This window comes from Toxorhynchites rutilus, chromosome 2 (assembly GCF_029784135.1).
Source record: "Toxorhynchites rutilus septentrionalis strain SRP chromosome 2, ASM2978413v1, whole genome shotgun sequence".
Lineage (NCBI taxonomy): Eukaryota > Metazoa > Arthropoda > Insecta > Diptera > Culicidae > Toxorhynchites > Toxorhynchites rutilus.
The window spans coordinates 26964101-26985701 of NC_073745.1; the positions used below are offsets into that span (position 1 = coordinate 26964101).

General features: G+C 39.1%; 1 protein-coding gene across 1 annotated transcript in view; it reads right to left on the reverse strand.

Annotated features, from left to right (window-relative positions):
* Positions 1–334: 334 nt before the first annotated feature.
* The window catches only part of LOC129770599 (major facilitator superfamily domain-containing protein 12-like), a 38764-nt gene continuing 17497 nt past the window's right edge, over positions 335–21601 (reverse strand). The window contains exons 2-6 of the mRNA XM_055773543.1: positions 2034–2450; positions 1642–1964; positions 1204–1520; positions 666–1130; positions 335–606 (exon numbers count right to left, since the gene is read on the reverse strand). Of these exons, the coding sequence (XP_055629518.1) occupies positions 462–606; positions 666–1130; positions 1204–1520; positions 1642–1964; positions 2034–2424 (1641 nt within the window). The 5' untranslated portion in view covers positions 2425–2450 and the 3' untranslated portion in view covers positions 335–461. The remainder of the gene's footprint in view (positions 607–665; positions 1131–1203; positions 1521–1641; positions 1965–2033; positions 2451–21601) is intronic.

Consider the following 21601-nt stretch of genomic DNA (forward strand, 5'->3'; position numbering starts at 1 on the left):
TTTCATTGGCACCCTACACCATACGTTTTAGCTTGTATTTCGAAAAAAATGAATAAATTCCAGAGAGTCGATTTTCGACAAAAAAAATTCGAGACGAGATTTGAAGACATTTGGCATCAAACATTTTTTTTTAATCCCGATTTCATGTAAAGTAGTTTTCCATTTTTCACAATGCGATCGATTTTAGTTTTTCAATTTGTACCCTCAATACGTTATCGAAATAAGTTATCCTATGTCAACAAATGGGGCATACCACAAAAATTCATACTATGAACGCAGTGATTCATATCCAACAGGGGCAGAAGTTTTCAGGGAAATATTCGAACACGACAATTCTCAACTCTGAAACTATCTTCTTTTTTTTTACTTCTAGCGATTAAAACTATAGTACAATATCAAAACCAAACTTCTCATAATACATTATTGTTGCTACCTATGTATTGTAACATGGCTCGGAATCATCATCGCCGCCGTTGTGGTCTCGTGCAGAATTTGGTCCAAACCAGTGTTGTCAGTGTGACACAGCCGAGGCTCGCGGCTGTTCCACACGCGTACGCCAGTACGCTTCGGTAGTAGTCCGGACAATCGCTTCGATCTTGGCATTTCCTGGAAGCGCGAACGATCATCATTCTCGGTAACGTTGGATGCAAATGAATGTTACTTACGCGGATTCGATTATGACGACCACCACGCCAGTGATCAGTTTGTCGGTGAAAGTAACGGCGGAGTAGATGAAGCCACCCTGCTCGGCGTGCTTACCGATCATATCGGCCGTGATGCACAAACTGCTGATCATAGTGATTGAGCTGCCAGCTCCGAAGAACGATGCTATCGCCAACAGTTCGGCGGTGCTGAAGGTGGCTGAACCTGGGCTGAAGGCAATCCACGTGCACACACTCAAACTGATCGCCGAACCGATGAAGTATATGCAACTGTTGCCCATGAACCTGTTGACGTACTTCAACACCAACGAGGCAATGAACGAGGCTAGGAACGACACCAGAGGCACTGTCGCCAGATGTTCAACGCTGGCGTTGTTCTGAACGGGGTCTGGTTGGTACGATCGTTCATCCAACCACAACGGCATGTAAACCAGCGATGTCGTCATAAACAGACGCGAGAACACATAGCTGTGTGAAATTTGAAGGAATCATAAAACTTTGCATAAACAGATTTGGACAAATTTCAATCAAACACACTCACAGCAACGCGTTTTGGTAAAGCAGCGGAGATTTGAAGAAATTTTTTTTTGGCTTCCTTACTACAACATCTCCATTCGCTGTTGTCGTTGAATGATTCGGAAGGACGGATTCGGTTCCGGGAACAACGCTGTCGCGAGTGAAATTCTCCGAACGCAGCAAACTTTGCCTCTCCGGATCGACCCCATTTCTTTTGTCGGCCTTGATGACGTTATGCTGTAGGGCGGCATGTCTCCGATGTTCGTAACCGCTGAATGCGAGGGAAAAATTGAATAGGACGGACATGGAAACACCGACCAGTGTCAGTATTAACGAGACATCCTACTCAATTTAACGCACCACATACGATGAGCGTAAAATAAACGTGGAATTAACATTGTGAGCGGTTAAGTGGGGCATAAAGACATGGGTCTGGTGAGAGAGGCCATAGAAATGTACTCACTCGAAATCGATAGGCATCGCCGGCACCTATCTGGCTGTCTGCACTCGTACGACTTCGAAGCACCGCCCATGTGACTATGTAGACGATCACGTTCGAAATGATGGACACGGAATACCGCACCGCTGTTAAATCCGAGCGGTCCTTCTGAGTCCGAGAGAGCTCCGGGATCATTGCCAAGTGGGTTATCTGTACGATTGGCCAACCGAACTGGAACAGCAATATCACAATAGTAAAGTATACGATCTCCCACCAGTGCGGAGCCACATCACACCACGGACAAAGTGAGAAAATCATTGGGAATGTTAGAAATACGATGAGCGTTCCTGGAATGAGGAAGCCGCGAACAGTTTCGATTGTAGTCGATCCCAAACGAAATCAATACCATGACTTACCGGCCATATGCCATTGTCTCTTAGTTCCATATCGGTCGGTTAAGAAGCCAACGATAGGCGTCGCAATAGCATCCCCAACCTGTCCGAGCATGACTAGTGCGCCTGCTTCGGGGGCCGGCATTCCGAGGGCTCCCTGCATGAACAGCAACGTGTAGCTGAACCATACCCCCGCACACAGGTCATTGTAGACGTGGCCCAGGCCGAAACCGATTTTCTCCACGATCTTGAGCGTTGAACGTTTCTCCATTTGGTGGTCCACCGTAGGGCTTTGACTTCCTTCGGCTGGTGGTGGCTTGTAGGAAGTTATCTCATCAGTAGCACCGTAGTTGTGTTTGGCGCCAATACCATTTCGCTCTACTTTGTTGGTGCCACTTGAGCTGTCGTCAGTCATCTCGTAGTAGAATTGGGAGCACAGCACTGGGAGGAGGCAAGAAGAATAACAGGACATGTTAGATGTATTTAAGTCAGTTTATCAACAGAATGGTGTCAGAGAGACTGTTACTAGGCGATAATCTGGACATCATTTAAAACTAAAGATATTTTTAATGTGGTTGTTCGTATCTTATATATAGGATTGGGGAAAAAGAAATGTCGTATTTTTGATCGAAATTCGACGCTTTATTTAACACACTTAAAATTATCCAATTTAAGTCAAATATGCGCCGTTTTGTTCGCAAACTTGTTGCCATTTAGAAGGCAACACAATAAACATTCGATCCAAATACTCGCCGATTGTTTGGACCGATTGCATTGAATCGAACATTCACTTCACCGTGTAGCAGCACATTCGTCACAACATTTGTCGATTCATCGAGTCAAATGTTTGAGTCCAACATTCGAGTGAAACGTTGGACGAATCGTGTAGCGCCCGCATTATGTGCGATTCACATAGAACGTTATGGAAAAGAACGTCCACGTTCCGTCAACGTCTCGACCAATTCACACATGCAGTCTATGCTTGCAGCAAGACGGGTCTATGGTTCTAGGTGAGGCCGTTTCGTCACTAAGTTGGTTAGGGGAGCAGTATATGAAAACAGTACGAAAGAAAGCAGAAGGGGAATTATTTGCTTATAGCGTGAAAGAGACAGACTGATCACGAGCGAGCTTCGGCACTAGCGGATTGTGTTTTGTTTACAAACAAAGCACAGTAGACTTCCAAGATGGCTGAAGAGTGGTTTTAGCAAGTTGGCCCACCTTAGGATATACTTCTAGGCGCCTTGGCTTGCAGCAGCACCGTCACGTCAAGGGTCAAACGAATGATTTATTTAATGTTATTCATGGTGTCGCCACCTACAACAGTTTTAAATTGCAATGCCCTCTTTCGAATCAACATACCTAGAACCAGTACTAAATTTATAAAAAATCAACGAAAATCATTGAATTCTATTATTTAAATGGTTCAACCCCGTAGTCCCGAGCATTATTCAACAATAATAATATATAGGCTATTTTTCTCAGCTAGTAGCGAATGATTTTGACTTCGAAATTTGGAAACTAAGGGATATGTTGGCATAAAGAATACAATCAAAATCAAAACAAAAGCCGAGACACAAAGCCCAGACAAAACCCCAACGAACCGTCCGTCTCCGTCAAATATTGTTTTCTACAAATCCTGCCGGTCGTATTCGATGAACGGTCGCTGACGGGTTGTTATGCCGCCGGTGTATGTGAATGGTTTCATGAGAATTGCATGGTAGAATAACTGACGTAACGTGACGTGACGGGACGTGAACGTGACGTGGATGTTGTATGTGAATCGCACTTTAGACGGATGAACAGATGAAACCAACGAGTATATATCGAGGTGGAGTGGTAGGCGATGTGTATTAGTATTGGTAAACAAAGGGCCTGATCACTTCACTTCACGGTGAAAACGAACTGAATTGTATACAGCCTTATTACGGCTGCCACCGTGTGTGTAGAATCCGGAAGAGTTCATCCGTCGTGAAAACTTTGATGAACTTGGTGTTATTATGAATACCACGATACTGTCACGTCACGGGGAAAAACAAGTATATTTGTCCCTTGTGTTTTGACGTAGGACTACGTCTTTCATTTCTATACCGGGGTGTAAAATCAAAGTTTCGAAAACGAAAGCGTTACGCCGGAGACCGAGATTTTGAGCGTTAATAGCTCCTAAACAACTGAACGAAATGGAATGATAAACACTTCATTCGAAAGATAAAATGTCTACGCGTTATATACTTGTTACTTTTTGATCCAAAAACTTGTTTCAATAGTCTTAAAATTGCTTTCAAAACAGGCTATTGAAATCACCAATCGGTATATAAGCGAGCGGCGCTCGGAAATCCACTCAGTTCTAATTGAACAGCGATTGGAGCATGTTGTCGCTGTTGCGGTGAAGCTCTTTATTTATCATGAAAGCGCGGATGAACGGTGTCACCAAGAGCCTCTTTGTGCACCCTAGGCCAGAAGGGAATCTATCAGGAGGAGAGTGATGCCACAAACGGTTCCCTGGGAAGACATCGCTACACACACATACACGCGTTGCTATTAACAGGTGGTTATCGAGTTGGCATTAACCACTGGTGGGCTTCCAGTATCGAGGAAAATGTGGAAATATCTAATCGTTACTGAAAATAATCTGCCAGTTCCTTTGGGAATTTTCAAAATATATTCATGTGAAAGAGTTTAATTGAATGTTTTCTATCCATGTAACACTGTGACCAAATACATTTGGTTTTGTGGTTTTTCAATCAATCGCAATTAACAGGATAGCTTCTGAAGATTATTCTTCCCCCTCAGTAGGATATTTCCGTATCCAATATTGTATGCACCCGCAATCGATTATTGCTCAGTCGCGGAAAGTTCCGAGCTCAGAGAGTTCATTCCCCTCTAGTTTGCCTTTCAAATTGCCATCGTAAACCACACCTTCTCTCGATTCAATCACACACAAAAAGCATACTTAAGCGATATTCTGGTGGTGAGACACATTCATTTTTTCGTGAGGACATCGACAAGACAACATCGTTGCCTAACGTGCTGGAGGAGGTGGACGGCGAAGGATCGACACATACACGCGCAGAACTCTTTCCGTTAGGATGCCATTCAGCATCGAGAAAGTTCCGGATAGATCTAATCGTTGCTGAAAAATAATCTGCCAGTTCCCTGGGAATTGAAAAATACATCCATGCGAAAGAGTTTATTTTAATGTTTTCTAACCATATAACACAGCGACCAAATACATTTGATTTCGTAATTTTTCAATCAAGTGTAATTAGCTGGAAAGCTTCTGAAGATTATTCTTTCCCATCAGTAGAATATTTTCGTATCCAATATTGGATGCATAACATGAAAAACGGAAAATGTTTCGTATCGCGAAAATTATATAATTTTCAATCGATTATTGCTCAGTCGCCGAAATTTTCATATTCAGAGAGTTCATTCTCCTCTAGTTTGCCTTCCAAATTGCCAACGTAAACCACATCTTCTCTCGATTCAATCACGCACAAAAAGCATACTTAAATGATATTCTGGTGGTGAAACCCATTCATTTTTCGTGAGGCGTCGTGCACAAATTACGTAACGTGATAAGGGGGGAGGGGGTAGATTTTGCGTTACTTTCTGTTTATTAAAGATAAGAAATTGCGTTACGAAAGAGGGGGGAGGGGTTCAAATTCCGGATTTTTAGCGTTATGTAATTTGTGCACGACGCCTGAGGACATCGACAAGACAACATCGTTACTGAACGAGCTGAACGGCGAAAGATCGAGGGATTCATTACCTGGCCTGACCTGACCTGAAATGCAATCAGTTTGTTTTAACTGTGAGGGAGCGCAGAAAAGCCGATGCTGATACTCTCGTGACCAAGAGAGTATCAGCATCGAAATACGGTTCCTCGGGAAGACATAGAAGCAGCCGCCACACACACACATACACGCGCGCAACTCTTTTCGTTTGCTGGTTATCGAGAAGAAACCTGGAAAGAAATGATCGTTGCTGAAAAATAATCTGCCAGTTCCCATTAGAATTGAAAATTACATTCAAGCGAGTTTATTGAAATGTTTTCTATCCATATAATACTGAGACCACGTTGATACATTTGGTTTTGTGATTTGTCAATCAAGTGCAGTTAGCAGGAAAGCTTCTGAAGATTATTCTTCAGAACAAGGTTTTTCGTATCCAATATTGGATGCATAAAACCTTGAGTCTCCAACGTAACGCTCTCGTTTTTGAAGTCACCCAAATATTTATTTATTCATTCATTCAGGATGGATTTAGATTCAACTTCAAACAAATGATCTCTAAATCAACGATAGTCCTACGTCACCCTTGCGGTTATACCATAGATATAACCCACTTCCTGTTTTAGATGGTGAAAGCTAGTCACGCGGAATGGAGTAAGTTTAATTTCGGATTTATTTTGCTTTTTTGCTAACATTTTGAATCGTGTCTTGCTTTTTAAGAAAGAAAAGATAAACAAACAGCAATTTACCCGCTTGGTAGCATTTTTAGAACGAAATCCTGACGTAGAGGACGTAAATTTGTTTATTTGGATTCGATAAATGCGCTATGGGATGTAATTGAGGACTATAAATGTAGCTCACGTACACCGATTGAAACATGGCGAAAGGTCTAATTTCGATTGTCCTAAATGAATAGAAATTTTTTTGTTTCTATTTTAAGGATTAGACTAACAGAGAGTTGCAACCCCATAAAATGGCAATGGAGGCCACTGGCCCAAAACGATCGTTTTGATTGATTATGTATAATATTGATTACAATATAAAATAATAACAGTAATGTTTTTCCAACATTGCAGAGCTGGTTTTTTGTAATTCCAACATTCGCAATTGGTGGACAAGATCCGAATCAGGACGATAGCTACATCGAATGAGGCCTTTGATCTTTTGTTTTTACGTAAAATATATTTTCAACGATATTGTTTTGAAGACATACTTTAAATGAAAGAATATTTAAGTTTCAAAGAAGAAAAAAAAGAATCTATCATTGCAAAGCTTCTGAATAAATAATTTTTAAATTATTCTCTAGTTCTTTTTCCATAATTTCGATATCCGTCTAAAGAAAATCTGAATCATTTTCTGCTTTTGGCAAATTCCTTGAAACTCATCAGATGTTTCATATGTAAATTATGCCTCTGACGCTACTGACCAGTTTCTGTTTAAATAATTATATCAAACCTCATGTTCCGTATATCAAATTACACGAGAATGGGAAGGATAAGAGGATTAAACTTCAGAATCCCATATTGAAGTAGCTCAGATTATACTGATCATGAGATGGATAAATTGGGGTTTATTCTGAGATATAGAAGATATTATTATTCATCGAAATTGTAGAAACGGTTCTTACAAATGATTCTAACGTTGAACTATACTAAATTCTTCTCACTCTTCAAACGAGTAAGACAGAGCTGAGTACAAGAGCGTGCGAGGTATCGATTATTAAACTCATGATAGTCATGCATTATCTCTAGAGTAATTTATAGAAAGAGGAAATAAAACTACATTCCCATATGTTCAACAACTATATTATTCAAGAGCAACCAAGTATTCCTCCTAATCTTTGAACCAGCGTTTGATTCAGCAAACTAACGCACCAATCAAATGATTCATGGAATGAGTCCGAATAGTTGGCATTGAAATACCGAATCATCGAGGTATAATTACAAACTTGTCATTCTAATACAACCGACATAACGTTCAAACGCCCGAAACTATGCAGCTGTCTAGACATGTCTCCTATAAACGGGAATGAACTCTTTCACTTCACGGAGTTTTTTGTTACACGTGACAATGATGATAGACACTAAAAGATTAAGTGAAGTGTAAGTGACGTGAAAGCGTTTGTGACAGTGATGTTCGTGATCCGGCCCAAAATATGATGTCGTTATTGTTTGCGTTCTATGTATGAATTTGATATGGATAAATGGAATTCTTATATATATATATATATATATATATATATATATATATATATATATATATATATATATATATATATAAAACGGAGCAATGTTCAAGGTACTCACGGTTTCATGATGATCTGAGTCAGGTTTCTTATGAAATCTTGTAACTGTTTTTTTTAAGTTTTATAGTTGTAGTATTGTCGTGCTCCCGTGGCCGAGTGGTCAGCGTCAAACCTAACATGCCGGGGGTTCGGGTTCGATTCCCGTTCTGTTCGGGAAAATTTTTCTTTAAAGAAATTTCCTCTGACTTGCACTGTGGTCACGCGTATTCTAGAGCTTGCCACTCAGAATGCATTCAAGGCGTGTTATTTGGCATAGAAATCTCAACTAAGTACTAATGAAAATGACGCAAGTAATACTACGTTGAGACGGCGGAGTTCCTCTAGGAACGTTAGTGCCATATAAGAAGAAGAAGAAGAAGTTGTAGTATTGTGTATTTGTTTCTATTATTTATGTGGTGAGAAGGGTTGCTAGGAAAATGATGTACCTAAAGTCAAAACAGTTGAGCCGGGTTAAGCCCAAGGCCAACTTGTACTAAAAGTTTTGAGTCGAGTATAGCTCTAGGCCAAAACAGTTGAGTCGGTTTAAGCCCAAGGCCAACTTGTACAGAAAGGTTATACATTGAGTTTCGGTTACAGTTGAGTCGGGAAAAGCCCAAGGCCAACTTGTACTAAAAATAAATAAATAAGATAAAACAAAATTCAACGTCGAGTGTAACTCAAGGAACAGTTGAGTCGGGTCAAGCCCAAGGCCAACTTGTTCAGTAAAAAACAGCTGAGTCGGGTAATGCCCAAGACCAATGTATAAATAAAATTTATTTGTGTGGTCCAATGTTTAAAGCAAGCAAATACAAGTGAATGTATAGAGGAAATAAACAAACATTTAAAAATATAATTTAAATAATCAAACATTAACAGACAAATAGTCAATTCGTACATCGCGTAGTGTTGCGGAAGAAACAAAAGTGGTACAGGTTAAGCAGGGAAAAGCGACATCAAAATGGCTATCGGGCTCGTGGCTGCTCAAGCCATTTGCAGAGAATTCGCCCCTCAACATACGCAGAGCGGAGTCAGGGTAGCGGAAGGAAGAATTCATTCAAGTGCTGATCGAACGTTCTGTATGGGAGATCGCGATGAAACTTTATGTTAAGCGATGCAGTTAAGGATGATCTTGAACGGATTATGACAAATGGTTGACATCTTGATTATATACGGATGGAAGTTAACGAAAGAAATACAGCAATTTGGCGGACAAGGGTAATGTAAAAAGAAAAAAAAACTATGATTTTTGTGTTAAAATGAAAATATGTGGCCGATGTGGTTTTTTTTTCTTTTTTTCTCTAAATTTATCCTCATTTTCATTCACATAGCGTGAGAAGAAGGTCACGCGTATTCTAGAACTTGTCACTAAGAATGCATTCAAGGCATATTATTTGGCAGAGATATCTCAACTAAGTACTAATGAGAATGACGCGAGTAATATCTATGTTAAGACGGCGAAGTTTCTCTAGGAATGTTAATGTCATTTAAAGAAATAAAGAACGGAGGAAGTTCCTGAATCAACACAAAAATCTGGCAGCCATTTTGACACAAAACACGAATCTCTCACAAAGGATTCTAAGAAACGCTGTTTGTCTGAAGGTGCATTACCAGATAACTGAGAATCTATCGCTAAGCACTTTAACACGTGGCAGATCAGAAGGCCACAGAGATTCCTTAATGTGATCAATGAAGCTGATGAATAAAAAAAGATCATTCATTGTACGGTGCTTTCTGGTATCATTATTTTTAGTGTGAGGGGAGGATGTGGTATCCTAGATTTAGTATGTAGTTGGAATGACAGTTAGAGTGTGTTGAATACTTCATTGAGATAGAAATATATATTGGTTTATGAGCATTTAATAGTGTTGTGTGTCTTGTATGAGGATCTTTCTTCCTAGAAAATACGGTTTCTTTTGGGTAAAACTAGAAAAATCTCGTATTTTTTGCTTCATGTCCTTCATGACATGTCATGCCCAGATTAATTGAGGTGCACAGGGACACGGAATTTAACACCAATCCTGTTCTTTTTCTGCACTAATGTATGCAGTGATCTATGTATCAAAATTCTAGAATATTTTTTCATTGGGTCCCAGTGACTTTCAACACATTTCGGCTGGTTCGTCACTTTTACTTCCATTTTTGGAATAATGTCGGGAGTGAGAATTGAACTCGTGATATCTGCGTGAGAGGTATGGATGTTACCACTACGCTAGATCGCCTCCACATATTTCAATTCTAAAAAAGGGCACATTCAATAACAAAGCAACACTGCTCCAGTGTTACAGTGGTATTGAGATTATAAAATATTGGTATTGAAAAGCTATTTCTCTCCAATTTTGATATTATTCTTTAGTATTTTGCTTTTATATCAGACTTGTCCAAATTAAATTTGAGTATCAAGGTCAAAATGAGGTATCCTTAAGTATTTCCTCCTGCTCGAGAATATACTTTTGGAAAAATATCCATAGTATACATACTTGCTAAATAAACACTATAGTGCTTATGTATTTTATGCAAAGCCTGCATTTTTTTTCGAAATATGCATCAAATAGGAGAGTTGAGATCATGCGTAATATTAATGCTATTTAGAACTAAAAATCATTTGAGAGACCATTAAAATCCCATTGATGTAAACGGGGACAAGATTACTTGGGTTTTATGTTCATATCAATCAAAGTCAATGGAACTCATTGACACTAAGGTTTTCTGAAATTTAAAATGATTTGGAGGGCCTATAACATTTGATGATTATATAAACTCAAAGCCAGCATATCACACGGGCTCTATGAACCTATTTGGGTAAGATGTTCAATGCTAATTGAAATGGTAGTTCAATTTGTCTCAACTAGGAGGGCCTAGAAATTCTGAAGTGTAAGCAAGAAAAAAATAACACTGAGTCGAGTGTGATATAAAAGAAGGATCAATCCAAGGTAAACGCAAATTGGATCGAACGAACGATAAATGTAAAAAAAAACTGAGTTGGGCAAGGCATAGGAAGGGTGAGTGAGGGATATTGTTTATACATTTTGAATTTATTTTACATAAAATGGGTAAAACTGAAGCACACATATAAAAAACTGGATAATATTTGAAAAAACTGGAAGATTTTGGGGTTTAACTATTTGACTGGATCGAGTGAAAAAACTGGAAGAATCCAGTTTAAACTGGAACATTGGCAACGCTGATCACAACACTGTTAAAACGACACTTGTAGCACAGATTGTCGTCTTTAAATAGCCGTATAGTATGACCCGATACGATAAGTACAACACAAGACATGTTTAAGTGTTGCCATATGTTGACAATATACGACATTTCTTTTTCCCCAACCCAATATAAAACAAACTTGCGTACGTATGAACGCACATAACTCGAGCATGAATCGATTAAACTGTTTGAGCTTCTTTATAATGTGGGGTGTTATTTTAGAATGTTAAGAAATTTTAGAAATAACTGGTTAGTAGAATGATTTGGTCGCCCTCAAAATGTTTTTTTTGTAGAATCAGTTGACGATTACTCTTTGATGATTTATTCTTGTCCTCGCAAAAACAATACACAAGCTGATCAAATGTCGAAATTTCTTTCTTCATGTCAATGAACTTTTATGTCGAATGCAATTCCGGTGGCCTTTTTCGCATTTGATAGCTCCAGGCGATTATATACCTGTTGCACCAGAACCATTATTCCACATCTCATAACTCATTAAGTCGCCTCATAACAAATTAAGTCGTGTCTAGATCTCATTGTTCCTAGAAACGGATAGAAGCAAAGATAAAGTATCACTTTTGTACGAACAACAGAACAAGTATCACGGTATATTTTCATTCTGCCCTAAATACGATACGGCCATTGGTTACAACAGACATATTATGATGACGCAAAACAAACGATGTTCGCTGCTCCGAGTATAGAAACGGATTGAAAATTTGCCTCAGTTTAGATCCACTATTTATACCCTAGCGCAAATTTTCGCTTCTCGTTATCCCCCATCCTTGTCGTGACTGCATAAGATGTCCCACCAAACAAGCGTTCAACATAGCTTGCACACTGAGCCATACGCTGGTGTTGCGACAAATAATAAAACATCGTAAGAAAGACCGTTTTTGAGAAAACGTTTCACGAATTCTCTGTCAAACCATCAACAAAGTTGCATCAGTTGTTGCATCTCGATGCGCACGGGAGCAGATACAAATAGCAAAATAGCGTAGCGGAGATGTGCTGCTATTTATATTTAAGGACTATGGAGAATATATGAAACACCACGTAAACATCATTCGTAACGAAATAACAACCACGGTACGCATATACATAAACTGACCAGACGTCCCGCATAAGATTTCGTCCCGCGAAACGTCCCGCATTTGGCAAAAGAAACGAAAATGTCCCGCGATATCAATATGTTTCAATATCACATTTTGATCATGTTGATTTTCTTAAATGGATGAATGCATCCAAAGATTAATACCTTGAGCTGATTTCATCGCACCGACATTGGGCTTTATGTTTATAGAGTGTCAACTGGAAGCGACAGCAACAAAATTGGAAAATGATTTTTATGAAAGTCCACTATTGATCCGCAGGAAACAACGTGAGTCAGATGAAAAGTTCATCCTTGGTCCCCTAGCTCGGTCAGGGCTTAAGGTTTTCAATTAAGCCGGAAGAACTAGTGTACACTCGACAGGAAGAGGCAGAGTTGTTTAATGAAGTATCGTAAATGAAACGCTGGGCGGTCTTACGGAAGTTGGCCGGAACCTGAACCATGGCCGATGAAAAGATGTATATCGGCGTGTTATTTTACCTTTTCGTGACTTTGGGGGTCGTCTGTAACTCTATTTTGGCCATTCACCCAAAAGTTTTCTATCGGGCGCAGCTGGAGAATGTTGGTGGTCTTCGCGACAATGTTTATCTCCAGCCGATCCATCCTCCAGTGATCTTTTGGCATAATGGGCTGATCCCAGGTTCGGCATAAAGACCACATTACCTTCCCAACTCCGGCAAGCACTTCGTACTATATATCTCCCCGTTCACCATATGACTCGAAAGAAGAGCGGTTTGGACATTCCCTTCACGTCTGTCAGAGAAGGACCTTCTTCGAGAACTTGATGTGAATGATATATTCGACGTCATCGCTTATCTGGGGAACGTAAGGTACCCGGTCCCCTGCCATTCGTTGAATTCTAGCATCAAGTACGTCTCGTCTTTCAGTATGAGTACGAAAGAAGTTTTTCACTTCTTTCGCCGGAACGAAGTTTTTCACCAACACCTCAAGCTACTCCTTCTGGGTGATTGCCTGACACGGCCGGTCTCGTCTGACGCTTCCGCATAAAAATGTCCATTTTGGCCCGATTTTTCTCCACCTTTTGGCCGGTTGCTTCGATCTCCCGCCTTAAAGAGCGGCAAAGTGATGATATTGTAAATACCAGATTGGCTATATCTGGCGGACACAAAGTGCCTCAGGATGTCCAACTCTATCACTGTGGCTTGCAGTATGGAAAAATCATCCAGTTGCTTGACAGTGCTGCTTCTGCGAATCAACATCCTTGAATCATTTTTGTTGTAGACTTAATAAACGTGAGATTTAAAGAAAATTTGTTCCTATAAATTATCTTTCATCGCCATCCGAAATTAGTCCTTTTTTTTGAATGCATGCGTTAACACTAAAATAGATGAAAAATGAATTGGAATTTTCGAGCATTCCATTCTGTAATTTGAAGAAAATTGTAGAATTTGAATCGTGCTTGCCAGGCGTAAATGCTCTGATTGAGCGAGTGATTTTCGGGCGTGAACAAAATCTAAACCATCGAAAAATCCCAACTGAGTGCCGATACTCAGAAAGAAATAATACTGATCAGTTTAGACTTGCTAAACTACGGTTTATGTTCACATAACGTATATACATAACGTTTTGTTTTTTTTTGTCGTCCCGCGTTAGACCTCTGAACATCTGGTCACTTGACATATACAGCCATTCCATGTCAAACCAATATAGTGGTTCTCAGATTTTCGTGAAAAATAGTACATTTGTTCTTTATCGCAAAATATTAGACCCGTTTTTTATTTTTTTCACTAGGGTGCCTATTTCCATTTTAAAGTGGTCCGAAAAATCGAAAAAAATTTTCGCCTTTTTCCCAAAAATGACTTTTTTCAATAATTCATAACTTTTGAACTACTGGACCGATTCAGATGATCGATAAATTAAAGCCAATTACTTAGTCTATTCTAGAAAAACATCATGCTTGCCAAAAATTAGGATTTTGTTTTCGTAATTACTGATTGTATTTGTTTTTTCTTGTTTCCACGCCTTTGGACTAGAGGACGCTATATTTTTTATATTTTTTCTTGAAAGCTGAAAATTTCTTACATAACATACTCAAAAATCAGAGATGTCATGTTTTTCTTTTTTAAGTTATGAATTTTCAAAATTAATCGATGGTTAAAAAAACATTTTTTCCTTCTTTTTCAACAAAAACACTTTTTTGAAAAAATAACTTTTGAACAACTGGACCGATTCAGATGATCGATATATCAAATTGAAGCAAATGATCTAGTCTATCTTGTTATTAGTTATTTTGTTATTTTGTTATTTGAAAAAATAACTTTTGAACAACTGGACCGATTCAGATGATCGATATATCAAATTGAAGCAAATGATCTAGTCTATCTTGAAAACAGACTGACTTACAGAACTGATCCTGCCTATGGATCACCGACCCGAGTTATTCGCTTTTCGAGTGACGTCATTTTTTTCCAATTTTCGATAAATTGGCAGCGATAAAAATACAGTGCAAACAACACACTCTTAACTACTTCTACCAAAATTTTCGAGAGATAATATCCCATGTGTAACTTTCTATAACGTTTTTCCTGTGATGCAATTTGATGTGGGACACCCATAGAAGCAAGGCTAGAGTTGGCACGCCGGAACATGTCTCATGATTGGAAACGTCTTTTTGGTTGCTTTTAAATTTTTATGCGTTCAAACCACTTAACATAAGTTCTACTGAATTTCTCACAAGTGATTTTCTAAGACGAGAAAAAGTTCAACTTGTACGGATCGGATGGATATAACGGTTATATCTGTTGTATTCTTCAATCCAAGATAAAAACGGCTTCTACATTAGTTTAGGAGTTCTTTATTCTATGACTTCCAGATACAGAATAAATTGAAAATGATGATGATGATGTTGAATTAAAGAGGCTTTGATCTTTTCAGTTCATTCGCCTCTAAAAATGAATTCAAAAGCACTGCTGTCATCCTTTTATAGTCGTGGTTGGTTGGGCTGTCAGGTCCTAGGATAAGATCAGACAACTGACTTCTTACTATTCTTCGTCGTTCAAAAATGAAGCCATGACATGAAGATGCCAGAGTTGCCAAATATTATAAAATTTCGGATTTTTTAGATTTCCGTTTTTATGAATCGTAACATTTGATTGGTGCGAGTTTAATGATTTTGCATATTAAAATTGATTTTGCATTATTAAAATAAGTCTTTTAAATACCCATATCTATAATATCATAATGATATCCATAACAACTCGTTCAAGATTGTCTGGAGAGTCTTTTCTCGTTGATTTGTGTAAAACAACGGCGTTTAACCCCATTGCAATTCAGGAACAACTTGAAAATTGTGACTCTTTCGCAATACATGACCGTAGTACCGAGCGCTTCGTATACAGCCGACACACAAGAACATCTTGTTGGATTGATGGACTTGCTATTAAAGCGGCAAGAGGAATGTTCAGCCCAGAAATTGATGGACAGTGAAGTGAATTCAACTATGAGTACAGTCCATGTAGCGAAGACTTTCCTCGACAGAACAGAACAAAATTCGTTGTTCTATATAGCCGGTTACATCATCAAAATAAGTCAGCGGGAAGGAACATGTCATTACACTGCTTACAAGGGATTGGTAGTCAGCAAAACAAAACCTGGATTGTACCAACCATCTCTTTTTTCATATTTACGAGCTAGAGCTAACAAATCTCTCATCTGCATAGTGAATGATGAGACTTTTCATTTCTTCTTGGCAATGAAAATTATATTCCGAAATATGAAATCGCATTAGGGACCTAACGAAGCTAAATTGACAAATGAGTGTTTTGCCGTTCACTTTAATCCATTGTGAAAAAACACATACATAATCTTGCATAGAATTCCTTCACATTTCCTTTAAACAAAATATCGTAATATTAATTAAATTCACTATTTCTAAATTCAATTCAAATCCATTTATGTTTATGGTAACACTGGAAAAATCGACTTTGTCATTTGTCATTTTTCAGTCGTGGAATGATATTGAACTAGCAACTGGTAATCAAACGTTCTGGCGGTGTAGCAGTAACTCGTAAATGAATTTTCATCATTAGATCAGGAAAAACTGCTGGTGGTGGTATCATTTTGGAAAGACGTTTATCCAAAAAAAAACACTTTAAACATGCAGTCTTGTAATAAAACTAAATTTATTCTTTAGACGAAACGCATATTTTAGCAGTACATTTGATATACCACGGAAGAAGAAGCCTGAAATTGTACATCTTCCATGAATCTTCAAATATATGGGTGGTCTTGTCATTATGGAAAGCACTGTATTGTCAGACACAATTTTCATTCAGGATTTTGTCACCACTCGCAAAACAACATGTTACTTCATAACAATGAGTAGGGTAGAAGTACCAATCATCGCAATAGTACCTATTATGGTAATACGAGTGAGTTTTTGATTAGTTTAGAAAACATATCTTATTTTTAAAGGCTCTAATATGAATTTTAAACATCAGAAATCTGTTCTTTGTCGAATTTGGTATTTCATTCCATGCGAAACATTGTTCTTTTGTTGAAAAGTCTCGTTTGAAAATAGTTTGAAAATTATTGATGCTTGCTTCTTAGCATTTTGCTAAAGGATATGCGGTCAAAATAATGAGATTTTTATGCTGTGAAGTGGCTGTTTTGATGCAAACATAGTGTAGACGCATACATTACACACCTTCTTGATGTTGAGATCCGGCCAATTTATACGATTTTATCGAAATTAATCTGCATTTTTGTATTACTATGATTGGCACAATTTTACATCTACGTGCCAATTATTGCAATATAGAAAGCTCCCTTGTTCCTATTATGGTTGTACGCAGCGTTGCCAATGTTCCAGTTTGAAATTGGATTCTTCCAGTTTTTTTTTCTCGATCCAGTCATCCAGTTGAACCCTAAAACCATCCAGTTTTTTGGAATATCGTCCAGTTTTATCCAGTTTTGTGTGGTTACTCATTTTATGTAAAATAAATTTACGATGATAAATATTATCTCTCCCCCTACCTTCCTATTTTTGACATTTATCGTTCGATCGATTTCGTTCAATTCGTCGGTGTTTTGTTGAAAATGCCAAAACAAAGAGATTTTCCGAATGCTGGAAACTCAAAAAACTACTTCAAAAACAGGGTATTACTCAATTATAGTCTTATTAAACAGCCTACCAAAAAATTAACGTGCAACACTGTGTTTCAATTTATAAAAATATCAGATTTCTAGGTCCTCCAAACCATTCTGAAATTCAGACTATTTGATCTGCTATTTCATCCACGACAGGTACAATGCTCATAGCAAGAAAACTTACCCAAAATAGTTCATAGAGCCCGCGTGCTATGCTGGCTTTGAGTTTATATAAACATCAGATGTTACAGATCTTTCAAATTATTCTAAAGTTAAGAAGGTCATAGAGTAAATGGTCTCCATTCACTTTAATTGATATGAGTATAAAATCCAATCGTTTACATTAAATGGATATTAGTTTCTCATGGTCACTCAAAGAAGTTTTAGTTCTAAATATCATTAATTTATTGCATAATTAAATATTTTTTTCAAAAATACTTTCTCGAGCAAGAGGAAATATCTAAGGAAACCTCATCTTGATCTTGATACCGAAAATTGGTTTGGACACGCCTAATATAAGATGTAAATTAGCAATGAATAATACCAACAAAAATTGAGAGAAATAGCTTCTCAATTCCGAAATTTAATCATTTTTGGTATTTTGGTAATGGCAATACTTGAGCAGTGTTGTTTTGGTATTGTAGTATTGAAACTATAATGTGGAAAGTTGTTCATGGCATTTTCTCATGATTATATCTCATGCTAATCCGTACCGAGACTCCGAGACTCTTCAAGTTTTGCCCAAAGAAAACCATTCCTCAAATATTGTTTCACAGTAATTACAGTTACAGTTTTATGAGCTACATATAAATACTACGTGAAGATTGAAAATTCTATTTCTCAAGCATTGGAATAGGTAAAAAAAATCATTTTAGATAAATCACAGCCGATCATCTCAAGGGGGTAGTACACTATGGAAACTTGAATAAAATAAAAAAAATATTTCTGGCTTAAAATGTTCTCTTAGATGTCTACTTTACTGTAGTTAAGTTACAAGCCAATTGGTGGACCTAAGTCTTTGCGTAAGGAGCGCGGATCCAAAATTTAAAGCCTGTTTTTCTCGAAACTATGTTTTGCAAACTCCATCCGATTTTAATGAAATAGATTTTCCAAGATTCTCTACTAAATTTCCTGTCATCGTACGTAGGATTTTTTGATATTTCGGAAAAAATATAATTTTGGTGAATGCTTTTGTCTCGATTTTTGAGGCAAAAACGCAATTTTTTTAACAAAAAATGTTGCCATTTCGTCAAAAATCAATATTTTGAAAAAATCCTACGTGCGATGACAGAAAATATATTCAAGATTGCGTAAAAAAAATCATTGGTTGAAATGTGTCCACTAGAAAAACTTGTAGAACTCCCACTATTTTACAAGGTTATGGCCGCAAGGGTTCAAAAAAACGGTTGCGGCTATTCAGGGGACAGTCCAATTGACACCATTTTATTTTTTGTTCGTTAAGTAATATATACCTATTAAAACTGTGAAAACTGTGATATCAAAAAAGCGCGAAAATCACATACTTTTTATGATGTTCATAGTGTACTACCCCTCTTAAAATAAAAAGGCTTTACAGGATCCAGTTTTCTTCCAGTTTTTTTCAAGAGCAATCTTCCAGTATTATTGGCAACTCTTGTTGTACGTTGTCATGTTGTGGTTGTTATCAAGGCGGTATAATAAGGTGGAACGTTATGTCAGAACTGCTGTTCAGCCATTACTTGAGTTCGATTTGACAGCGGCCAAACGGACGGCTAGGTTTTTCCGAGAAAGAGGATAACGAATGGCATGCAATGAGAAGCGCATACCGCTATGTGTTTGCTGTGCATAAACGTTGGTTTTGTTTACGCTGTTGACATCATTGTTGTGTTTCGGTGACTGCTGCAAGTTATTGTCTGCATTGCTGTTTTATGTGACTTGAGGGTTGTTGCCGTTGCTGCTGGGACTGGCAATTCAGCGATTGTGGGAGCTTTGCTAGTGGGTATATAAAAGAGCCACTACCGGCGGGCTTGTGCCGTACTGCTCTAAGTTCCATTCGTTTTGGTGGCATTAGTCGTTGACGACCCATTACGATTGTAGATATGTAGCATAAAAATTAGACCTGCTTTGTCTATAAACAAAAATAGTCGCTGTCATTTTTCATCGCCTCTCGCATCTTCCATGCCTTATCCCCATACTGTCGAAAACGAACCACCTGTCAATTCCAGCTCCTTGGTAGGAACCATAAAAGCATAACAACCATAGCGGTCCACATCAACATATACCTACGCTGGGCCGGTTTCGAACGAACTAGCTGTTGTGTCTCACAACCCGCACGATCAGGTGAGTCTCCAGCTAAAGCAACAGTCGCCGGGAAACGATATGCATGGATATCCACAGCGTATCGCTATCACTCAATCGTAATGGGTCGTCAACGACTAATGCCACCAAAACGAATGGAACTTAGAGCAGTACGGCACAAGCCCGCCGGTAGTGGCCCTTTCATATACCCACTAGCAAAGCTCCCACAATCGCTGACATGCCAATCCCAGCAGCAACAGCAACAACCCTCACGTTCCGTAAAACAGCAATGCAGGCAACAACTTGCAGCAGTCACCGAAACACAACAATGATGTCAACAGCGTAAACAAAACCAACGTTTATGCACAGCAAACACATAGCGGTATGCACTCATCATTGCATGCCATTTGTTATCCTCTTTCTCGGAAACTCTAGCCGTTCGTTTGGTCGCTGTCAATTCGATCTCAAGTAATGGCTCTCAGGTAATGGCTGAACAGCGGTTCTGACATAACGTTCCACCTTATTATACCGCCTTGGTTCCTACTCACGTTTTCACGCTGTGCAATTGCATATCAGTATGCGTGTCTGACCGAAGCACATTTGTTTGATCCACTCTGTTGAAAATTAATTCTTAGGTGAATGTGTTGATATCCTTTGTTCAGTTCCTGAAGAGAAGCGAAACTGCATCACAACCCTCACACCTTTGTGATTCTCCTGCCAGCTAGCAGAGCGCAGGAGCAGGCAGTTATTTTACAACCGGGAAGCACATAACAACAGTCTAATCTAGAGATGAAACGGATATTCGGTATCCTGCCTATCCGGTCAATATCTGGTAAAGGGAATGTCACATCAAATTGCATCACGGAAAACACGCTGTAGAAATTCGCCCAGTAGACCGATCCTTTTGAAAATTTTAGACAGAAAAATAAAAACTATTAAACAACTTTTGGCATTTTCTTTTTATTCATACTTCGAGCCCAAGCCCGTATGCTCGCACCTTCCTCTTTACCCCGTCCATAAGGTTCTGTACAACGCCAGCTTTGTAGTTTTTTTGACCAGAAATCCATTTTCTCTCGAAGTCCGCCTCCGATTTGACAACTTGGGTTCTTCCGGAGGGCTTGCTTCATAATCGCCCAATATTTCTCTATTGGGCGAAGCTCCGGCGCGTTGGGCGGTTTCATTTCCTTTGGCACGAAGGTGACCCCGTTGGCTTCGTACCACTCCAACACGTCCTTTGAACAGTGGCACGAAGCGAGATCCGGCCAGAAGATGGTCGGGCCCTCGTGCTGCTTCAATAGTGGTAGTAAGCGCTTCTGTAGGCACTCCTTAAGGTAAACCTGCCCGTTTACCGTGCCGGTCATCACGAAGGGGGCGCTCCGCTTTCCGCAAGAGCAGATCGCTTGCCACACCATGTACTTTTTGGCAAACTTGGATAGTTTCTGCTTGCGAATCTCCTCCGGAACGCTGAATTTGTCCTCTGCGGAGAAGAACAACAGGCCCGGCAGCTGACGAAAGTCCGCTTTGACGTAGGTTCCGTCGTCCATTACCAGGCAATGCGGCTTCGTCAGCATTTCGGTGTACAGCTTCCGGGCTCGCGTCTTCCCCACCATGTTTTGCCTTTCGTCGCGGTTAGGAGCCTTCTGAACCTTGTATGTACGCAGGCCCTCCCGCTGCTTGACAAATTCAGCTTATTGGCGACATCCCGGACCGAACTTCTCGGATCACGTCTAAACTGCTTAGCTACGCGCTTGTGATCTTTTTCACTGACGGAGCATCCATTTTTGCCGTTCTTCACCTTCCGGTCGATGGTTAGGTTCTCGAAGTATCGTTTTAGTACTCTGCTGACCGTGGATTGGTCGATTCCCAGCATCTT